General features: G+C 42.1%; 3 protein-coding genes and 1 pseudogene across 3 annotated transcripts; 1 reads left to right on the top strand and 3 right to left on the bottom strand.

The window, feature by feature from the left end:
• The first annotated feature begins 11,780 nt into the window (after positions 1 to 11,780).
• On the top strand, positions 11,781 to 13,627 carry LOC130420810 (uncharacterized; annotated as a pseudogene).
• Positions 13,628 to 17,634: 4,007 nt separating this feature from the next.
• Positions 17,635 to 19,237, bottom strand: LOC130420787 (histone H2B-like). The gene has a single exon (XM_056748301.1). It carries the CDS (start codon positions 18,978 to 18,980, stop codon positions 18,606 to 18,608), a length of 375 nt encoding a protein of 124 aa, XP_056604279.1. The 5' UTR covers positions 18,981 to 19,237; the 3' UTR covers positions 17,635 to 18,605.
• On the bottom strand, positions 19,238 to 20,073 carry LOC130420803 (histone H4). Its single transcript, XM_056748316.1, has one exon. It carries the CDS (start codon positions 19,958 to 19,960, stop codon positions 19,649 to 19,651), a length of 312 nt encoding a protein of 103 aa, XP_056604294.1. The 5' UTR covers positions 19,961 to 20,073; the 3' UTR covers positions 19,238 to 19,648.
• A 692-nt stretch (positions 20,074 to 20,765) lies between these two features.
• Positions 20,766 to 21,152, bottom strand: LOC130420747 (histone H2A-like). The gene has a single exon (XM_056748259.1). It carries the CDS (start codon positions 21,150 to 21,152, stop codon positions 20,766 to 20,768), a length of 387 nt encoding a protein of 128 aa, XP_056604237.1.
• Between the last annotated feature and the right edge of the window lie 1,063 nt (positions 21,153 to 22,215).

The following is a 22,215-nucleotide window of genomic DNA, read 5'->3' as shown; positions in this document are numbered from 1 at the left end:
TGCCCATGAGAAGTGGCACCAGCGGCAAGGTTGTTGAACTCCCACCCTCCACCCCCATCCATCGAGCAAGCGTCATCATCGAATATGATGGACAGCTAAGAGTGCTAGGGATGTGCGATGCCACCTTTTTTTGATGCGATACGATACCGATACTTTTTCTTGAAATTTTACTGATGCTGACACTGATGACGGAGATGATTTTTTTTAAATATATATTTTTAAATAAAAATATATTTACAATTTAAAACAAATAACATACTTGTACTAGCTATTAATAACACAATTATTAAAAAAAGTAATTAAAATAAATAAATTAAATGTTTTAACAACCTGTTTACTAAAATATTGAATAAATAAAATAAATCTTAATAAAATAAACAAAAATACCACCAACAAAAAAATTGCATATTTTCAAGGCCGTCTTATTTTTAAACTAGCCATTATTCTTGGGCTTTAACAGCTTGTTTGTACTATAACAGACTGTATTTTGAAGAAAACAAATATTGATTAACCAACAAATATCTTAAAACAATTAATAAAATTACAAACAACATAAACTGTGCATACTTTAATTTCTGTTTCCCTTAAATTGCTGATTAATTCTTAATCTTTAAGCTGTAGATTGGAGTTACGAAAAGCAACATGTCAAAATTTTGGTTGCAGCCGATTTCGACTCTGACTAATTGTCTCTCTGGCCTTGGAAAACAGCCTCTCAGCTGGAACAGAGGTTGCTACAATTCCAAGGTAACTTGAATAGCACGTCCATGACAGAGTGTCACTGATCGGCATGCACAGAGCTAACAACATTTAGTTCACGAGTTCATCTTAGCAAATAATTAAAGGGGGGGCAGCGTGGATACGCTGAGAATTTAGTATGCGTATTTGGCATGCTGTCCGGGGAGAGGGCTTCGGGGTCGGCATTCTCTCCCGACCCCGGAGCGCTCCCCCTTGTTCAGGGCGAGAGCTCTGGTCTCTGTTTGCCCGTGCCCCGAGCGCTTTCCCCCCCTTTTGGGTAGAAAATAGTTTTTTATGGTGAGGAGTCGGGGTGGAGGTGGGATGCTGCAAAATCTATGAATATAGGAGGTAAGGCGGTTTCACGATTTATAGAGCTCGTTCTGGTTTGGAAGGATAAGTGATGTGATTGCTAATGCCGGGCAGCTGCGTGATTTCTGATGCCGTGCAGCTGCTTAATTATTTGCACGTGCTCCTCCCGAACTTTGTTAATAAAACATCATTTCACGAGTTCACCTTAGCAAATAATTAAAGGGGGGCAGCGTGGATACGCTGAGAATTTAGTATGCGTATTTGGCATGCTGTCCGGGGAGAGGGCTCCGGGGTCGGCATTCTCTCCCGACCCCGGAGCGCTCCCCCTTGTTCGGGGCGAGGGCTTTGGTCTCTGTTTGCCCGTGCCCCGAGCGCTTTCCCCCAAAAATGCGACTAATGCAGGACAGCAGCCAAAGCTGGGCGTTATTGCCCCCCAAAATATTAGCAAGGTTTACAGCTGTGAGTTGCTGGGCTTCGTTTTGAGTAGGGTCCCGGCTGGAGCCTCTGCGGAGTTTATTTCTGTGGGCTTCTGTGCGGTACGGATACTGGTGTGGTCATTGGAAATGTGGATGAGGCCCCTGTGTTGAAGGTGCTGCTGCTGCGGTTTAAACGACGTGTATGGGAACCCCTACTGGGACGGTGCTACATCTGAGGCGGTAGAAAGATACTGCCGGGGCGGCGTTGCTGCGGCGGATTTAGATATATATAAAAGGGGGCCCCGGCTGGGGTAGCACTGCTGCGGTAGTGTAAACAACGGATAAAGGCCCCTGCTGGGGTGGCGTTGCTGCTGCGGTGTGAAAATGTAGAAGAGAGACCCCTGCTGGGGTTGCGCTGCTGCTGCAGTGTGGAATATAGGTAGAACCCCTGCTGGGGTGTCGATGCTGGTGCAGTGGGAAATACAGATGAAGGCCCCTACTGGGGAAGCACTGCTGCTGCAGTGTGAAATATAGATAGAGACCCCTGCTGGGGTGGTACTGCTGCGGCAGTGTGAGATAGAGGCCCCTGCTGGGGCGGTACTGCTGCTGCAGTGTGAAATAAAAGCCCCTGCTGGGGCGTCACTGCTGTTGCAGTGGGAAATACAAGTGAAGGCCCCTGCTGGGGTGGCACTGCTGCTGCAGTTGGAAATATAGATGGAAACCCCTGCTGGGGAGCACTGCTGCTGCAGTGTGAAATATAGATAAAGGCCCCTGCTGGGGTGTCACTGCTGCTGCAGTGGGAAATACAGATAAAGACCCCTCCTGGGGTGGCACTGCTGCTGCAGTGTGACAAGTAGATACAAGCCCCTGCTGGGGCGTCACTGCTGGTGCAGTGGGAAATACAGGTGAGGGCCCCTGCTGGGGAAGCACTGCTGCTGCAGTGTGAAATATAGATAAAGACCCCTGCTGGGGTGGCACTGCTGCTGCGGTGCGAAATACAAGTGAAGGCCCCTGCTGGGGTGGCACTGCTGCTGCAGTTGGAAATATAGATGGAAACCCCTGCTGGGGTGGCACTGCTGCTGCAGTGTGAAATATAGATAAAAGCCCCTGCTGGGGCGTCACTGCTGCTTCGGTGGGAAATGCAGGTGAAAGCCCCCCTGCTGGGGAAGCACTGCTGCTGCAGTGTGAAATATAGGTAAGGACCCCTGCTGGGTTGGCACTGCTGCTGCAGTGTGAGATGTAGGTGAGGACCCCTGCTGGGGTGGCACTGCTGCGGCAGTGTGGAAAATAAGAAAGAAGACCTCTGCTGGTTTGACTCTGTGGCTGTGGGTTGCTGGTGTGTGTGGGCGGTTGGCGGCAGACAGGGATTTACAGTTTGGTTGGTGAGGGTTGGTTGTGCTCTTTATTAAGATTGTGTGTTTCTAGCTGGCGGTGGGTTTGGGGTTTTTTGTATGGTTGGAGGTTCCTGGCTTAGAAGGTGATGTTGTTGAGGGAGGCGTTGGGAATGGGCTTCGGCGGGTGGTCTAAGGGAATATGAGTTCCGAATAGGGAGGTACTGGGGTGGGGTGTAGGTCCGATTCCGGTGCCAGCTGCCAGAATTTCTTGAAAGCGAAGCGGGAGAGTGAACCTGCTATTTATTTATTTTTTGACCTGGGGATGTGTTTTGCGGTTATTATGAATTGGTCGCAAGCTGATATCCAAGTTAGTCTTCTTATCAAAGGCGTTAGTGTGGGGGAGTGTGAACGGCCTTTGTTGATGCAATGCACGGCTGCTTCGTTGTCGCAGTAAACTGAAATTTTGCTGGTTGACCATTCTTTCCCCAAAAAGAGTTTAGCAAAAAGCTTTTGGACTATTAAGAGGTGTGCGGCTGGGATGGAGTTGTGAGGGGAGATTATTAGAAAATCGTCTAGTAGGTGAATGATGTATGGAATTGCGTAGTTGTTGGACAGAATCTAACAGATTGCTTCTGACAACATGTCGAAAATTCTTGGGCTGCTTCGGCATCCGAAGGTCAGGCGGACGGAAAAATCGAACTTTTGGTTCCAACGAATTCCAAATAGGTGCCAGAAATCTGGTTGAATCGGCATTATTTTAAAAGCGGAGGTGATGTCGACTTTGGCTAGCCATGCGCTGCGCCCTGCTTTTTTGATCAGGGTTATTGCTTGTTCAATGTCGTGGTAGTGGAGGGAGAATTCTTCGAGTGGTATGATGCTGTTGATGCTTGGGATTATGGAATTATGTGGTGATGAGAGGTCGATAATTAGACGTTTTTTACCGGAAAATTTTCTGGTTGCTATGCCTATGGGGCTGATGCGGAAAACGCTGAAGGGGGGTTTGTGGAATGGACCTATCATGAAATTTGCGTCGGTTTCGCTTTTGATTAAATTGTCGACTATTTCTGGTTCGGCGAGGGCGGACTGGAGGTTAGCGCAGGTGGTGCTCTCGGATGGGAGGCTTTCGACACCGGGGTTGAAGCCGTGTTTAAGCCCTGACAGTAGAAACTCTGAGAAATTAGCATCGGGGTGTTGTGACAATTCTAGAAAAAAGGTAATGAACGTTCACAGGAGTCGAGAGGTAGTTTCTGTAATTTTTATTTGCGAATTTTTCTCTGGGCATATAAAGCGGGCATGGGCGCCGCCACAAAAATCGCAAATATGCAAATAATTACAACGGTGCCTGGTGCAGGTGCTGTGGTTGAAATTCAGGCAGACTTGGTTCTTGGTCCGGTTGCGGTAGTTGGCTGGTGGTGCGGAACGGGTGCTTGTGCGGGGAACGTAGCTGGTTGATTTTTCCTGCTGCGGTTCGGGGCAGGGCGGAATGGAGGGGTTGATTTTGGGGCATGCTGTGGTTGAGTGGGTCAGTGATCGGCAGACGGCGCAGGAGTTGTTGTGGCATCCGGTGAATATCCTATTATGGAGTTCGTTGTCGAGGGCTCCCCAATATGGACATTGGTTCCACTGGGCGACTCTTATCGCGCATTTTGCGGAAAAAAGCTTGTGATAGGTGTAGAAATGGGTTCCTCCGTATGACAGCGCGAGCTCAGCGACAATTGCGAGAAAGTCGCTAAGCTCGCGTCTCCTGTGTGGAAATGTGGTGCATATTATGTCCGTGTAGCGTGTGAATGCAATAGTGAACTCGGTGAATGACAATAGTCATGAGTGGTTATGTGCGGTGTTTTTTAAAGTGACGGAGAAATCGCCGCAATTGATGTGGCGATCAGTGGGGGTTGGAGGGATGGGAGATAGGAGGGTGAAGAGGTCGATGTCAGCTCCTGCGAGGATCTGATCCCTTATGCTACCGGCTAGTGGGGGAGGTTCTAGGGCTGGGGCGTTTGGGGGTATGGCCATGGGTGTTGCAGAGTGGAGGGTAAAAGCGGTGCGAGAGCTGGATAGTGTGGGCGGGAAGGTTGCGGCTGCTGGAGCCGCACAAAGCGCGATGCCACATTCGCACGCGGTTCCAGCAGCCGCAGCCTGTGGTAATAGGAAAGGTGAAAAAGGTTTGGGCCTGCGCCTGTGCCGGAGGCAACCTTGCGGCATCTGATGGCATTGGGGCTGCAGGCCAGAGCCCGGAGGGAAAGTGGGAAGGAGTATAGCCTGATAGGGTAGGAAAAGTTGCCGCTGGCAGGCGGGTGCTCGCGCTGCCGTGGCGGTGGAGAGTCAGCGTGGGGTCGTCGGAGGAGCTGGACTCGGGTGATCATGCGCCCAACTGGTTGCTGGTATCCGCGTGGTCCGGGGCGTGGCCTAAGCTGGCCGAGGGCCGTCGATGCTTGCTTTGTGAACGGCGCCTCTTCCTCGGTGCGGTTGGAGTGGTCGCTGCCTGGTGTTGGGAGATCGTGGTGTTTCGTATCTTGGCAGTGGCTTTTGGTTTTGCAGATGGTGCCGTTGTTGGAGCTCCGGGTTGGCTGGCGGTGTAAATGTTGTTGTAACAAATCTCAATAAAATGGAAGGAAGGAGGCGGGAACCGGCAGACATTAAACATTTATTAACAGAAATAAAAACAGCCGGCGGCCCCTCACGGACGACCGCCGGCGAAATAATATAAATATAAATACAAACATAACATCAGTTCGGGCCCGGTCCTCTCTCTTCGACGGTCCGGTCGCTCGTTCCTTTTATATGCTCCCATCTCCTACGTGATTCGAGCCCGGTATGCGCACAGCTGGCGCTAATTCACAACTACTCACCGGACTCGAACCACGGTCTCGCCCCGCCTACTCTACTACAGTTGTACAGCTCCGATTTGGTTGCTTTCCTGGAGAAATGTCTGCGTTTCCTAAAGCCTGTCGTAGGGTTACGACGGTCCACTTCCTCATCTCGGGAACCGTTGGGCCGAGGTGTAAGAGGACGCGGACGAAGTTGCCGAAGCCCTGGATGGCGGAGGTGATGACGCTGCATTGCTCCGTCGTTTTGGGGTGCGACGGACGGTGCGGGAGGGCTGGCGGCCTCTTGGTGTCTCAGTCGTCTTACCCGCGGTGGCTTCTAGGCTGGTGTTGGTGCTTTGATGGGCGGCCGGGTTTCCTGAAGGACCCTGGGCCGCGAGGGATTCGTTGTTATCCGTATCTGCGGTTTCGTACTCAGACATGCTGCGTTATGCTGCAAATCTATGAATGGAGGAGGTAAGGCGGTTTCACGATTTATAGAGCTCGTTCTGGTTTGGAAGGATAAGTGATGTGATTGCTAATGCCGGGCAGCTGCGTGATTTCTGATGCCGTGCAGCTGCTTAATTATTTGCACGTGCTGCTCCCGAACTTTGTTAACAAAACATCATTTACGCTGAAACAATTAATGTAATTAACCAGATAATCAATACTTTTCTGAAAATATCAATACCTATATAGCAGCTTTTGAGAATCGATATATTGATACTGCAGCATCGATGTGCACATCCCTAGTCTATGCTCTTGTACTGATGGGAATGGGGAAGAACATGCCAGTACTGCTTGTGAGTGAGCTCATAACAAATGAGGACTCCATTCCACCCTAGACACATTGGCTAATGGAAACAATAAGGGCCCTTGGTCATATAACATCATTCCAGGTACATCAAGAGGACACTGAGTTCAGCTGGGGACTAATGTCAAGTGTCCTTCTGGCATTTAACAAGAAGAGCATGTTGACATATCTACGAAGAGCACAGAGTTAAATAGTTAAAAACTATAGCAAACGGTTTTACCTTTTATATGCGACGTTATAAAGATTTGCCGTTAGTGATCAACATGTGTCACACCACGTCTCGTCGTGACTCATCGACGACAATACATCCCATTATAAACACCACATTTCTTGCCTCCCTTTGGAACATTAATACTGATTATTAAGACTTATGTTGTCTTTTTTCACGTTTCGCACATGTCTGCATTTGCAGATCACAAACACACAACAAACTAAACTTGTGTTAGTCCGTAACAAAGCTCTTTTTCTCCAATGTGATCACGCCCTTGCCAAGAGCGCTATATATACTCCCTCAAACAGGGTCAACACACCCAAACATTTGGGACAAAAAAACGTTCATAGTGAAGTTCATCGATTTGTCTGCGTGTTTGGACCCCACTGCACTAGGTGTAACCACGAATCCTCAAAGATTCAATCACAGGATCCTGATTCCACTAACAATCTCACTGTTGAATCTTTGCAGATGTGTTACGAAATGAGGATCACGCCATTTTGTTTATATGGGGGTCCTTAATGTCTGATTTCACATAGATAGGGTAGACCCACTGATTTTATAAGTGAACAGCCTATTATGATAAATGCAGTAAATAACTTGTGAAAAGAAGTTAATTCAGTCAACCACCCCTGTGACTAATTTCCATGATCCGTGATCGACACAACAGCATCTTGGCGGCAGCGATTATTTAACAATGCCGGGACACAAAAATCTAAAGTGTGGATGCACTTTGAAATAGTTAAAGATGATCAGAAAAAAACTTAAAGTAAGATGCAAGTTGTGCTACACATTATGTCCAACCAGTCAACAACTACAAACATGACCTTGCACTTAAAACGGGTAAGTTTAATTGGGACTTATAAGATATATTCCTCTCCTTAGATCCACCCTGACTGATGACAGCTCATCTAGTAGTACAGGCGCAGCGCCGAGACTAGCTCAAAAAAGATAGATCTGAGACCGCCAGTGTGGAAGAAGAGGAATAGAGAAATTACAGATAAAATTGCAGAGTTTGTTGCTCTTGACATGAGGCGAGTGAACATCGTGGAAGGAAGGCAAAGGTTTTAAAGAATTAATGCACACACTTGAGCCAGGATCGGTGTTGCCAGAGTTACTTTGAAAAATGAATCTGATTACTGATTACTCCTTTAAAAAGTAATTTAGTTACTTTACAGTTTACTTGATTTTTAAAGTAACTACGTTAGATTACAAGTTACTTTATCAGTTATATTCAGCAGCTGAATATAATATGACAACTGGTTTTGCCAACACTCACTTTATTGAAAGTTGTTTTTTTAATCAGTAATGTCAACAATGTATCTCCTCAAATTTGAAGTTGAACTTATAAACTATTTCCTAAAAAAATTAATGTTTCTCTAAAATATAAAATAAAGACAGTCGTTCTTGACCTGACATACTTAACTGTTAACACTGTAATATTGGCAAATTTACTATTTTAATCTACATTATTTATAAATGTAATTATTCAATTATTTTTTACATGTTTTATGAACATTGAACCTGTTGTTCACATTAGAGCAGCAAGGAGTGGTTTTTAAAGCAAAACAAGTGTATAACACCACATGTAGGCTGATATCACATGTGTACTTTTGTTACTTTGGCCAAATCTTACGTTGTAATCGCATGTTATGAGTGAAACAGTGGAGTGGGGCGAGTAAACCAGTGGTTGTACCTCATTAACAGAAGCTTCTCAAACCTCTTGTCAGAAAGTCTATTCCTTGTAGGCGTGAGCACCAAACCTCACAGACTGAAAAGCCACTCGACAGGAGCACTTGATGGGGTTGGAGTGTTATACTTCAAGAAAATGTTCTTTATGTTGAAAACTGATGCAGAATCTGAAGTTTATTGGCTGACCTCAGGTAGTCCATGACTTCATTTTCTGCAGAGTTGGTCTCTTCTGGCTCTGCCTCAAAATTGAAAGAGTTAATTTCACCTTGGTTGGCAGATGTGGTGGGCACACTGGCATGACTCTGTGCTGCAGGAGCAGTTGTGCAGCGGCACTCTGCAGTCAGAAGCTCTTTTACTCGCTCCCTCCTACCTGCATCTCTCAGCCATCGGAGTTTAAATTTTGGACAACTTACAGCTGCGAGAAGGACATCTTTGTCATCCAGAACACCAGCAAAACGAGTCTGGATAGCCTGAAAAATATCATTGATACGTTTATGCCTACAAGGCCTACTATTTATTATGTCATTGAATTACCTGCAAACCATGCATAATGTGGGATCAATATAATGGACTTAATTTTGATTTAGATAACTTACTGACAATTGTATTTGTTTTACATTTAGTCATTTAGCAGATGCTTTTATCCAAAGCGACTTCCAAGTTGGGTAAACAATGGAAGCAATTGGGTCAACAACAAAAAAAGCATAAGTGCACATAAAACATGTCTCAAAGCCTACTACAGTGTACAGAGCCAAGTTAAAAGTTCATTTTTTTTAAAGATGTTTTAATCTTCTTTTGCGGTGATAATAAATATTGTGTTCCATGTTCATGAATGGTGTGATGCAAGAAATTGTAACTGCATTAAGATGGAACATAACTGCACAATGGTATCTGGAAGGCCTGCAGTCATCCTGGAGAGGGCATCTTTCACAGCCAGGGTCTTCTGCATCAGAACTTCAAGTGTAGGTGAGCTGTGCATTTTAAGGCAGTCTGCCTTACCACAGATATTTGGACCTTGCTGCAAATGGAGGCATACCTGACAGCCTAAAATGTTATGAGGAATCCTTTAAAGGAGTGTTAATCCACATTGCATTTATCTATACATTGTATTTCATTGCCATTCCTTTTAGTTTAAATAAATGGTTTTAGTTTCATCTTTCACTTCAAAGGCAGTTTTATCACTTTATTTTCTGTGTGCTAGAAAATAAAAATAATTTTACTCACTTGTTGACTACCTGGTGTCATTCCCTCAACACACACAGACACATGACTCGACTATCAGTCCACTATAGGCAAGATGTGACAATTCTGATTCGACTATGTAAATCCTTTGTCGGTGACACCCCTACACTGCACACGTGTGTTCGATCAGTAGACGGTCATTTACAGAGAGAAATTGTTTACTTTCTCTTTCCTTTTCAAGGATTTCCTGACATTCTTTCTCATCTCCACCTTGAGCCATTAGGGGTTGGGTCTTTATATGCCCAGATGTACAACACATCAATATTCATGCCGATCGACACGACCACACCTAAGGCCTTTTCACAACAAAACGTGTTTTACAAAAGTTAAATCCTATTGTTTTATGTGAATTAGGGAGCAGAACGGTTTTTACATATTTTATAACAAATTTTCTAGTCCACAACATTAAATACTCAAAAGTCTTGTTTTTTTATGTAGGTTAATTTACATATTTTCAGAGACTGTAGATTAGTTTCTCAAAAATGCAAGCGAGTACAAACATGTTGATTGCATATTCATGTAGCAAAAGTTTGCCTAAAGAGCCAGATAATACTCTGACACATCATTGGTCAATCTCCAACCAGCATAACACATTCTCATTGGCTAATCCACTGCCCAAAAACCTTGGCTCCGATATATAAACCCGTTGTGTTTTAGTGTCATTTGTAACAAAGGATACACAGTTCTGCCAGAACAGCACAAGTGCACACATCAACCAGAACGAGGGTGAGAGATAGAGCACGCTGTTTCCGTGACGGATGTTTTATAAAGTAGGCGACCCTGGATTTTCAGATTGTTTGAAACTGATATATGGAGCAGTCTCAGCGCTAAAAGAAGTCATGAAGCGCAGACAATAAGTGAAACTGTGTCAAATGTCTGTGTTTTGTTGGCAATTGTTGGGTAAGTGTATAATGTAAATAGCACAAACCAAGAATCATGAGTTATCCAAAGATAATGTGATGATGTATTGTGTGATTTTGCTTTAGTTCCGCCCACTTCACGCCTCCAGGAGCTCGATTGTAACAATTATGATGAAACTAAACACTCTTTGTATTACTCTATAGCCTCTATAGCCTCTTGTATTACTCTATAGCCTCTTTGTATTACTCTATACTCTATATTGTATTACTCTCAGGACCTGGTGCTTTATATGGGTTGACTGCCCTGAGTGATCTGAGCACGTCAGACAGAGAGATGGTTAGAGAACAGCTTTTGTTTTCTGTTGCAGAGGAGGTGTTGCTAGAGTCAAACCACATTTAATCTGTTCTGTCATCAGACAGAGAGGAAGAATGACCATGTCACAGGGATTTTAATACATTTTTCATATGTAGTCTGGGATTGAGTGTAAACCGTTCCACATTCATTCCACATCCATGTTTTTTTCATGATGATATTATCAGTGGACTAGTTGTGTCGTCGATTTTATATCAAGTATGTTTTGTCAAGTATTCCCACAGAGATGTCAGTGTTGGTAGTTAGTCTTCATCTGTAATGTTATCTGTACAAAGTAAAATCCTGCATGTTTTTACTTAATCTCGTGTATGTGAACGTGTTAAAAAATGCCTACTACTTATTATTTTCCAGTGTTATACCTTCATAATTAAAGCATAACTGAAGAATTTTGCATAATTATGAATATATGAGATATTTAACTTGTTGATGTTTTCATTGTCATTTAACTGTAAAAACAAACAATTTGTCTTTACCAATGCAGTGGACATACTGATGTAATCCTTGACAACGTTAGTGTGTTTATTAATGTCTGTGTCTGCTGCATCATGGGTAATCTGTGGTTTGTAAGAAGTGTGAAGATGACCTCACTCATGTTCTGCTTTTGTGTGTGTGTGGAGACAGAAGAAGAACGGAGGTGTGATCAGCTTTAATGAAGGCTGTGCGTCTGCTCTGCTCGGGCAGGAAAGTCTTGTGTTGAATGAATCTGTAGAAAACCTTCATCATGTTAGTCCTGTTAAAGTCTCTGACAACAAAAGTCATAACTGAGCTCTGTGTACAATTATTTTAAGACAACAGAAGTATTTTACAAATATCACCATTAAACTACAGAATGTGTTCTAGTCCATAATAGTGTCATGACTCAGTCGATGAGAAAAGAGGAAATGAGAAACACAGGAAGAGCTACAAATATTCTCATGAAGAAATATAAGTAGATGATGAGAAGAGACTCAATAAGAGAAACACAACATGACTGAGAAGAGTGATATATGTCTGCTGGGACTGATCCTTCTCTCTTCACTATTCACAGGTAAACTATACAACATATTTATTTCATCAGATTTCATTTCATTACTCTCACTGACATTCTGACAAACATGTTCAGTTTCATCTCATGTCACATTTATCATAGAGTTCATGTGTCTTAAGCCACATTCACACTAGAAGCCTTAATGCTCAATTCAGATTTTTTGCTAAAATCAGATTTTTTTGTTTGGCTGTTCTCAGTATTTAAAAAATGTGGCGTATATCAGATTCCAGTGTGAACTGGTGATGGTTATAAACTGAAGCGCATGCACAAAACAACAATAACACGTAACAGGCAGCACACTTTCATACAGAATTAAGCAAAGGTCAAGTCAACGGTTGTGTTTGACTTTAAGTGTTGCTGAGTGGATTTTTCTCACGGCGCGATTTTAGAGCATTACTGGAGCAGTCCTCTCTCAGACTGTGCTTATAGCGGTTTGCACGTTGCAATAATTTCTTATTATAACGGATTCTATAGTTATTTGTTGCATCGCATCGTGCGGCTCACGTGCGGTAGACATTGGAAGGGCTTATGTTTATAATGTGATGCTTAATGTTTGGCAACCGAGCTGTAAAGTGCACTTTCGTCAACAATAGCGCGTGAGGCTTTAAATTAGTGCAGAATTAAGACGCAAGTCGATCTACAGTGACGCAAACGTCGCATGAATTCCGATATGACCGTTTAGACTGAGGTCGCATTGAAGATGTGAAACATCAGACTTGTATCTGATTAAGGACCACATATGGAAGTGGATCAGATCAGATTAAAAATGATCGGATTCCATCTGGTTTGTCCTCTTCACACTGTCATGCTGTAAACAGATCTGGGTCACATTTGAGCAAAAAAATCTGATTTTGGTGGCATTGTAAACGTGGCTTTATTCTCACATTCAAAAGTCTGATGTCAAGAGTCAATGATAGATTAGACAACTAGATCAGATTATCTTCTGTCAAATCTTGTGACAGAAAATTATGTGATGTAAAAATAATACAAATCAATATGTTATTAAGAAATAAATATTGAACTTTTTGAATATATTGTGATGTATTAATATGAATGATGTCATCTGCTGTTTCAGGTGTGAGTGAAGCACAAGATGTGTTCATCAGTTCTGGTGAAAGTGTGTCTCTGTCCTGTAATGCTTCTCTTCATCAATGTTCCTCAACTACATGGATCTACAATAATTATACAAGATCATCTACAGTAGAAGTGTTTACTGGAGGAATAAATAAGAATAACACAGAGAGATCTGAGAGACTGAGTCTGACATCTGACTGCTCTCTCAACATCTATAAAACAACACAACATGATGCTGGACTTTACATCTGCAGACAATATGTGAATGGACGTCAACATGACCTGATTCACATGTTTATCTACATGTTCTTCATGGTCAGTGTTTCTCTTCATTTATATGAACACATGTTTAACTTCAGATCACAGTTCTCTTTATCTCTTGTGTTTTCACTGAAACTCATGAGTACTGAGAGTGTGTTGTGTGATTTGTGTTTCAGTGTCTTCATCATCATCATCATCACAGACTGAGATAAGAGCAAACACATCTGTCACTCTCTCCTGTCAGCTGTTTACATATGACTGTGATCATGTGTTCAGTTATTATGAATACCAGCTGGTGTGGATGAATCAGACTGATGTTGATCTACAGACAGACTCCAGATATCAGATTAGATCAGATAAACTCTGTCTCATCTCTCTGACTACAACACTCGTGAATGAAGACGACAACACAGAGTTGAGATGTGTGCTCAAACACAAGAATGACATCAAGACCTCAGTCACATATACTGTCAGATTTACAGGTAAGACATCACTCTGACAGGAGTGTCCTGAACTCAAAGTGACTTCAGTCATTAAACTCTGTACTGATGATGAAGAAATGACATAAACATGAAATATGATTGTGATGTTCTACAGTATGATGTCTCTGAACATTCATCATCTTCTACAGATTCAAACAAGATTCTAGTGACCACCACAAACCCTGAGAGATTCTCAACTCTTAACACACCAGAAACTACACAACAACAAGGTACATCATCGCGTTGTGTGTGTGTGTGTTTGTGTGTGTGTGTGTGTGTGTTCCACATTATGACTCATCTTAACTAAACTTTGTTTTTTACAGCATCATCTACATCATCAATAATAATAAGAGGTATGAAGTGTTGATTGTGATCCATGTGTCCTGTTACATAAGTACATGAGTGAAACTCTCACTGAACTCATCTTGTGTTTGTTTCTCATGTGTGTTTGAGAGTTTGATGGATTTAATGGTGTTCTTGTGTCTTCTAGTGATTCTAGTGATTGTTGAGGTGTCAGTGTTTGCTGCTCCTACTGTCATTCTTCTTCAGATCATCTGTGCAGGAAGAGCGCGTGAGTTTTCATCATCATCATCATCATCATTCACATTCACCTGAAACAATCCAGAAAACAAACAGCAGAACTTCATCACTTTTATTGACTTTTATCTTCTCAGAAAACAGAAGAAGGACTCAGAACGCTCATCAGAAGACACAGTGATGTCAGCAGTTTAGGAATAAAATCCTCTTTATGATTAAATTACAGCGAGGTTCATTTGATCAGATTTTACACATATGTGTGTAATGCTTTTAGTAGAAACCAGAATCTTTGCTGATTTGATTCCTTTACTGAGGTTTATATTATTCGGTTAAGTTACCTTTCCTTTAGTTTTGATTTCAGCTGTATTTGTTCATTTGTATATTTTGATGTGTTTAGTGATATGTGGTAAATGTAATGTATGTTTGGTTGTCCCCTCTTGTTTAGAATAGGCCCATCTTTTTCTTTATAAGGTATTTGTTTGTTCGTTTGTGACCCTGAATGACAAAACGTTAAGTAGCACGGGAACATTTTTAGTAAAAGACAAAAATACATCGTATGGGTCAAAATTATTGACAGTAAAGATCATGTTCCATGCAGATATTTTGTACATTTCCTACCTTAAATGTATAAATGTATATTTTTCTTGTTTTCCAGTAAAAATGTCTAAACATTCTAAAAATCAAGATGCATTTTCTTGATAAGTGAATTAACCTAAGAAAACAAGTTTTTTTTTAAACATTTTTTTTTTTAAATTTCAGTGAATTTTTGCTTAAAACAAGCAAAAATCTGAGAGTGCAAAAACCTAAATATTGAGAAAATTGCCTGTGAAGTTGTTAATGAGAGACACTGTGTACTGCAAAAAAATAACTTTCTCACTTAGTCTTTGTTCTTGTTTCTCAGTGAAAATGTCAACAAATAAACTTGAATCAAGATGCATTTTCTTGATGAGCAAAATTACCGATGAAAATAAGTCTTGTTTTTAGTAAAAAAATATGAATTTTCAGTGAATGTTTGTTTAAAACAAGCAAAAAAAATATGCCAATGGGGTAAGAAAAGTAATCTTGAATTAAGGTTTACATTTTAGTTAGTCACTCAATTCAAGATTATTTTTCTTACCCCATTGGCAGAGAATCCTGAGTTTTAAACGGTTGTATCTCAGTCAGATATTGTCCTATTCTAACAACTCATACATCAATATAAATCTTCTTTATTCAGATTTCAGAATATACTACATCTGTGATTTCACAACACTAAATCCAAAACTGACAGCACAAACTCAGCAGGATCTGGTGGTTCACAGTGTCAAGTGTTAAGCAGAATTAGGACAGATGACAGAGACTAAGCTCTTGTCTCCATAAGTTTAAAATGACAGGCAGGACATCAGTCTTAGAACAATGTCAGTACAAATCAGTACAAAGGTGTTGAGAAGATATTGATACTTAATGAGGTCAACAGGATCTCTAGACTTGCACCACTTCCTCTCCACAGCCCTTAGCTTGATCTGATGGTGAGATAGTCTCAGACAGTCAGGGGCAAGAGGGTGTTATACGTGCAGGCCTAGATGTGAGAGGGCAGACATTATCAAGACAGGATGTTAAAGTTATACAAGACTATCTGGTACACTGGTGCTGGTTGAGGAGAGACCCCCCCTCATGTGATTTTAAAGCACTTTCGGTGAACAGGAATACACAATAATGCGCTATATAAATGCCACATCAGGGACGATGTTGAGGCAGGCGACAGACATGTTCAGCAACACCAGCAATATTGAAGAAGATATTTGCTTGTTTGGAAAACAGAGGATGAATATGTTTGGAGTTATTTTTGTGCCAGTAAAAATGAAAGTAAACAATTCTGTATTTACTCAACGTTGGCTTGTTGTCACAGAGGGAAGAGCCTGAAAGTGTGTGTCCCACCCTGCGTTAGAGTTAGTGTAACCGGAACGCTCCGCACCGCTCTCAGCGGGCCTCGAACCGGTTTGGTCCTGCATGGGAGTCGGGCGCTCTAGTGAGGAGGTTAAAGACCGCAGTCTCTAGCATCTGTCGCTAGAGCGTCCTTGAGGCCGGGGAGTGAGGTTTACATACTGCACGGCTCTATACTAGCTTGCCTCCGTTACATTATTAACCCTGCTAATACTAACTAAATAAGAAAGTGATTTAAGTACAAGCACTACATAAAAAAACAAAACAGAAAACTGCATGCAGATCTGTCTCTAATCTGCTGCACTGTCTTCAGTATCAGCTTCCTGGTCAGGGTGCTGTCAATCAAAAACTCACTAGCCAATGAGGGTAAAGTGGCCATAAGTCCTCCACACGCCTCTGAAAGTGTAAATAAGAAAATCTAGCCAATCAGTCTAGACCAACATCTAACTAAGGTAAACATTTAACTGAACGACTGCCTCCACAAGCTCCTCATAGGCGGAACACAAGATGTGTGTGACTGGTCTACATCCCCTGAATCCATTCTCACCACATCTCATCTACCTCCTCAAAGCTAGAGGAGTGAAACACAGAAGCACAACCACTCACTCCTGTGAGAGACATGAGTCTAACCTAACACAAACCTTTCTGTCAAAGTCACCTGACATTATCAACATGGTTTAGTTCTGACACAGTTTAACTCTGAGTTCTTGACATATTTTATTACTGTTTTCTAAACTATAGCGAATAAACTGTGATCGTATGAAACATGTTGAAGGTGTCTGAATACCTTTTGGTTTGACGTATATTTCTCATAAATGAGCACAAAAAAACAGAAGATAATTCAAATGAACTATTTTGTGGTCTATGAAGAGACATCACTTCTCCATTTGTCAAATATTATTGCTTCTGGTTTAACAGAAATACAACAATGTTGTCTCTCGAGAACATACATCATCTTTTGTCACCACATAATTCATTCATTTGTTGTGTTATTGTTATACCTCAGAAGACCATCAGAGGTCAGTGGTGGTGTGTGTTGTTGTGTAATGCATTGTTAAGAGAGATTGATATACACTCACTACCATTCATTTTCTCCTACTATGACAGGCTATTGTGAAGTGGCTTTGTTTTAAAATATGAATCATGTATGTTGTAATTCTTAACATAAGAAATATTATTGTCAATATATTTTTACACATTCAGTCCCATATCTTATCACGTGTACATCAATATATAAAATTATTTTATTGATTATGAAATTGCATATATTGGGACAATAACACTCACCTTAAGGATTATTAGGAACACCTGTTCAATATCTCATTAATGCAATTATGGTGGTGGTGTAATGGTGTGGGAGATGTTTTCTTGGCACACTTTAGGCCCCTTAGGACCAATTGGGCATCATTTAAATGCCACGGCCTACCTGAGCATTGTTTCTGACCATATCCATCCCTTTATGACCACCATGTACCCATCCTCTGATGGCTACTTCCAGCAGGATAATGCACCATGTCACAAAGCTCTAATCATATCAAATTGGTTTCTTGAACATGACAATGAGTTCACTGTACTAAAATGGCCCCCACAGTCACCAGATCTCAACCCAATAGAGCATCTTTGGGATGTGGTGGAACGGGAGCTTCGTGCATCCCACAAATCTCCATCAACTGCAAGATGCTATCCGATCAATATGGGCCAATATTTCTAAAGAATGCTTTCAGCACCTTGTTGAATCAATGCCACGTAGAATTAAGGCAGTTCTGAAGGCGAAAGGGGGTCAAACACACTATTAGTATGGTGACCTTATAATCCTCTACGTGAGTGTATAAACAGTGTCAGCTGAAGATCTTGCACACCTCATTATTTTGCCATATTTCAGTATGTTCAATAAAGTTTTAACCTACACACTTTCGAGTACAATATACAAGAAAATCTTCTGCTTTCCTCTACTAAAAACTCATATAAAGACTGAAGTTTACTGGTGTCTGAAGTCTATCATCAGATGTTTAGTGAAGTTGTCATTCAGTTGCTCATCAAGTTTTGATATAACAAAATAACATGTTTAGTTTATTTGAAGTTGAGCAATAGTTTGTCTATTATCAGTGGTATCTATCTTTAAAGACATCTTCAAACCATCTTTAAATTAAATACATATCAAGATTATTTGCAAATTAGAAAACTGTATACACTTTTCTATCTAAAGACTTCTAATTTTGTTTTACTGCAGTAAGTTTTACATTAGTGCCCGTAATGAACCAACATTAATTTAAATATTTTTAATAACTTTGTCACACAAATTAAGTCACTGTGAAAATCAAAAATGGCTGTTTTGTCTAAGGAAAAACCATCAAATGTAAATATATTTTACATTAATCAAATCGTTATTTAAATCATAACACTAATGAAAAAAATACACTTCACATCTTTACAAACATGAAAATCTCTTTTAACGGAATAAGTGTGTGGCTCTTAAAAGAGCCTTTGTGTGCGGCGGATGAAAGCGGCGCTTTACTTGGAGCTGGTGTACTTGGTGACGGCTTTGGTGCCCTCGGACACGGCGTGTTTGGCGAGTTCACCGGGCAGCAGCAGACGCACGGCGGTCTGGATCTCTCTCGACGTGATGGTGGAGCGCTTGTTGTAGTGCGCGAGACGAGACGACTCACCGGCGATGCGCTCGAAGATGTCGTTGACGAAAGAGTTCATGATGCCCATCGCCTTGGAAGAGATGCCGGTGTCGGGGTGGACCTGCTTGAGCACTTTGTACACGTAGATGGCGTAACTCTCCTTCCTGGACTTTCTGCGCTTCTTTCCTCCCTTAACGGCGGTCTTGGTGACGGCCTTCTTAGAGCCCTTCTTGGGCGCGGGTTTGGCTGGTTCAGGCATGATGCTTCTTCAGAAGTTAGTAAATGCTGAATGTTGAAGAGTCTCGTCGCTGTGGTATTTATTCACTCTCACATGCAAATGTTTAGCGTCACGGAGCCTGTTGTCTGATTGCGTGTCTTCGTCGGCCGAACCCATAAAATGTTTCTATTGGTCAGCTCATAGTTTGACGGGTTGGATAGAGAGCCAATGAAAGTGTTTCCCGCCCACAGTCTCGTGTTTGAAGGTGACCCTCCCACAAGCGATTCAGTTTCCTTTGTTTGCTCTTCCCGCTCTTTATCGAATTTGAATTAAAATAAAACGTTTATTTCTGTATTAACTCTACACTAGAACAGAATTACGTCATCGTGTCATCAAAGTCACTTAAAGAGTTCGAGCATTAAATCATTTCACCCTTTTATGATTTATTCAGCAGCTTTGGGCGTGTTTACGTTTATATAGTTGATATGATGGAGTTTCTTCTTCGAGCGAGAGAAGCGTTTAACACAACAGATTAATCTCATCAGTTAATAAAGAACGAGATCTCAGAATCAAAACCTGGATAATAAAACGTGACTTTCACAGCATTTCCTTTGATGATAGAATTTCTGAAATTCATCTCCTCGAATGAGACAGTGTGTGGCTCTTAAAAGAGCCGTTGTGTTCAATGTTTTACTTCAGCATAAACGCGTTTAACCTCCGAAGCCGTACAGAGTGCGTCCCTGTCGTTTCAGCGCGTACACGACGTCCATGGCGGTGACGGTCTTTCTCTTGGCGTGCTCAGTGTAGGTGACGGCGTCACGGATGACGTTCTCCAGGAACACCTTCAACACACCGCGAGTCTCCTCGTAGATCAGACCGGAGATACGTTTCACTCCACCGCGGCGAGCGAGACGACGGATGGCGGGCTTGGTGATGCCCTGGATGTTATCACGCAAAACTTTGCGATGACGCTTCGCTCCTCCTTTTCCGAGTCCCTTTCCGCCTTTGCCTCTTCCAGACATGATGTTCGAGAGTACAGATACAAACGTTATGCTTTAAAAAAAAGGACAGCGGATACATTTTGTATTTACCTACAGGACCTATTTGAAACACACGCGTGCGAGGGCGGTGCTAGTGGCACGTCACTTTTTTATTTTTCTCACCGCTCCTTCAGTAAATCATTAAATATACATTTATGTATTTAGCAGATGATTTTATCCACAGTGACTTACATCACATTATCTTATACATTTGTTTCTGAGTGTTTAATCCCCTGAGATCGAACACATGACCTCGGCGTTGTTCTATTCTACCCGAGTACAACATAATCTAATGTACAAAGAAGCGTGACTTTTAAGATTTTATGAGAAACAGAATAAAATTGAACTATAAATATTTCTCCTGACTTCTTTATTTTATACTCGTGTCATTTTATCTGAACAGAAATTTGCAACTTTTGCAGATCAACGCAGTAACGTCACGATAAAAAGATTATCGCCTTCAATTCAAAATAACATTTCTTCACATCTCATCATAAGTGCAGCATGAACACGTTTACTGACACAAGCGCTCAACTTCTATATATGAGAGCCGATTATACATGACTCGGGAGATTACAAATATTCTTCAGCGGTTTGACTGAACATTAGACTCGATTAGTTGCTTCAGACCAGTAATAATCCAATACAGGTTTATGAATTGAAAGCAGAATGTGCAGTTTTAATCTGTAACTAACCGGGATGGAGACACAGGAATCGCATTGTTCTTTTATAGGTGAAGTGGGTGGCTCTTAAAAGAGCCTTTGGTTTGAAACGAACTGTCGGCCGTTTACTTGGTCTTGGCGGGCTTCTCGGTCTTCTTAGGCAGCAGCACGGCCTGGATGTTGGGCAGAACGCCGCCCTGAGCGATGGTCACTCTTCCCAGAAGTTTGTTCAGCTCCTCGTCGTTGCGCACCGCCAGCTGCAGGTGACGGGGAATGATGCGAGTCTTCTTGTTGTCACGAGCGGCGTTTCCGGCCAACTCGAGGATCTCAGCGGTCAGATACTCGAGCACGGCGGCCAGATACACTGGGGCACCAGCACCCACACGATGCGCATAGTTGCCTTTACGGAGGAGCCTGTGGACGCGGCCCACGGGGAACTGAAGTCCAGCTCTAGAGGAGCGAGTCTTGGCCTTAGCTCTGGCTTTGCCGCCGGTTTTGCCTCTGCCGCTCATTTTCTTCAGCTGTGGTATTTTACTTTGTCAAAAAGAAAGATGAAACCTATGCGCTGCAGTTCTCACTATTTGAACCCCTCTACCTGTCGACTATTGGTTGGAGTCAGTAAAACTTTAAACCAATCAGTAAACTTCCCTCCAAACTCAAAGCCCAACCCCCTCTTTCTCCTCACAGATGCTGTGTGACGCGCAACAGTTTTGATATAATGAGAAAACTTAAACTCTCTTTCTCATTAAATCAATTATTTCCTGATTATCATTTAAAGTTTAATTAACTCTGTCACATTTTTACACTTATGCAGTCTAGAGGCAGATATAGAGATGAAGGAAGTGAAGCTTATTGAATAGGGTAATATAAATTGTGTTCTTTACCAATTCAAATGTACAATATTTGTCATGACAATAAAGAAATTGTAATACATGCGTTTTGTATTAACACACATTAAAGAGGAAATTCAATCTAATGTCACACGTCACTCATCTCTTCATTCAGTTACATTGACTCCTGTAGTCGCTCTCATCAAACTCAAAGCTCTGCTCTCGGCCTACAAGACCACCACTGGTTCTGCAGCTCCATATCTTCACTCGCTCATACAGACTTATGTACCCGTCAGATCCCTCCACTCTGCAAATGAACCACGTCTTGTGATGTCATTACAAGAAGGTAAAAAATCTCTCTCACATACTTCCTCTGGATCTGTTCCACATTTGTGTAATGATCTGCCCGCTGCTACAAGATCATCAGATTCTGTGTCCATCTTTAAAAATCATCTGAAAACACATCTCATTTGTCAACACCCATCAGTTCTGAGTTCTGTCTCTTTTCTACTCTTTCAATCAAAAAAACAATCTTATCTTTGTGTTAGGCTATGAGCAGTGCCGGCCCTACCTAATAAGCGATATAGGCAGTTGCATGGGGCCTCCATGGCCACTAGGGGACCCCTTTACTTGCTCGTTGTGTCATTGTCATTCATCATGTGCGTTAGCTTTAAACTGTGCAAAGATTAAAAATTTAAGGCGGCAATATCTGTCTGGTGCAGAGAAGAGGAAGAAGAGGAAAGAA

The sequence above is a fragment of the Triplophysa dalaica genome, chromosome 5 (genome assembly GCF_015846415.1).
Source record: "Triplophysa dalaica isolate WHDGS20190420 chromosome 5, ASM1584641v1, whole genome shotgun sequence".
Taxonomy (NCBI): domain Eukaryota; kingdom Metazoa; phylum Chordata; class Actinopteri; order Cypriniformes; family Nemacheilidae; genus Triplophysa; species Triplophysa dalaica.
The sequence above is the reverse complement of the archived record's forward strand: the minus strand, read 5'-3'. Positions and strand labels throughout refer to the sequence as shown.

What these genes read in the sequence shown, in the direction of transcription:
- LOC130420787 (XM_056748301.1), bottom strand. Translation starts at nt 18,980, where the DNA reads ATGCCTGAACCAGCCAAACCCGCGCCCAAGAAGGGCTCTAAGAAGGCC.
- LOC130420803 (XM_056748316.1), bottom strand. Translation starts at nt 19,960, where the DNA reads ATGTCTGGAAGAGGCAAAGGCGGAAAGGGACTCGGAAAAGGAGGAGCG.
- LOC130420747 (XM_056748259.1), bottom strand. Translation starts at nt 21,152, where the DNA reads ATGAGCGGCAGAGGCAAAACCGGCGGCAAAGCCAGAGCTAAGGCCAAG.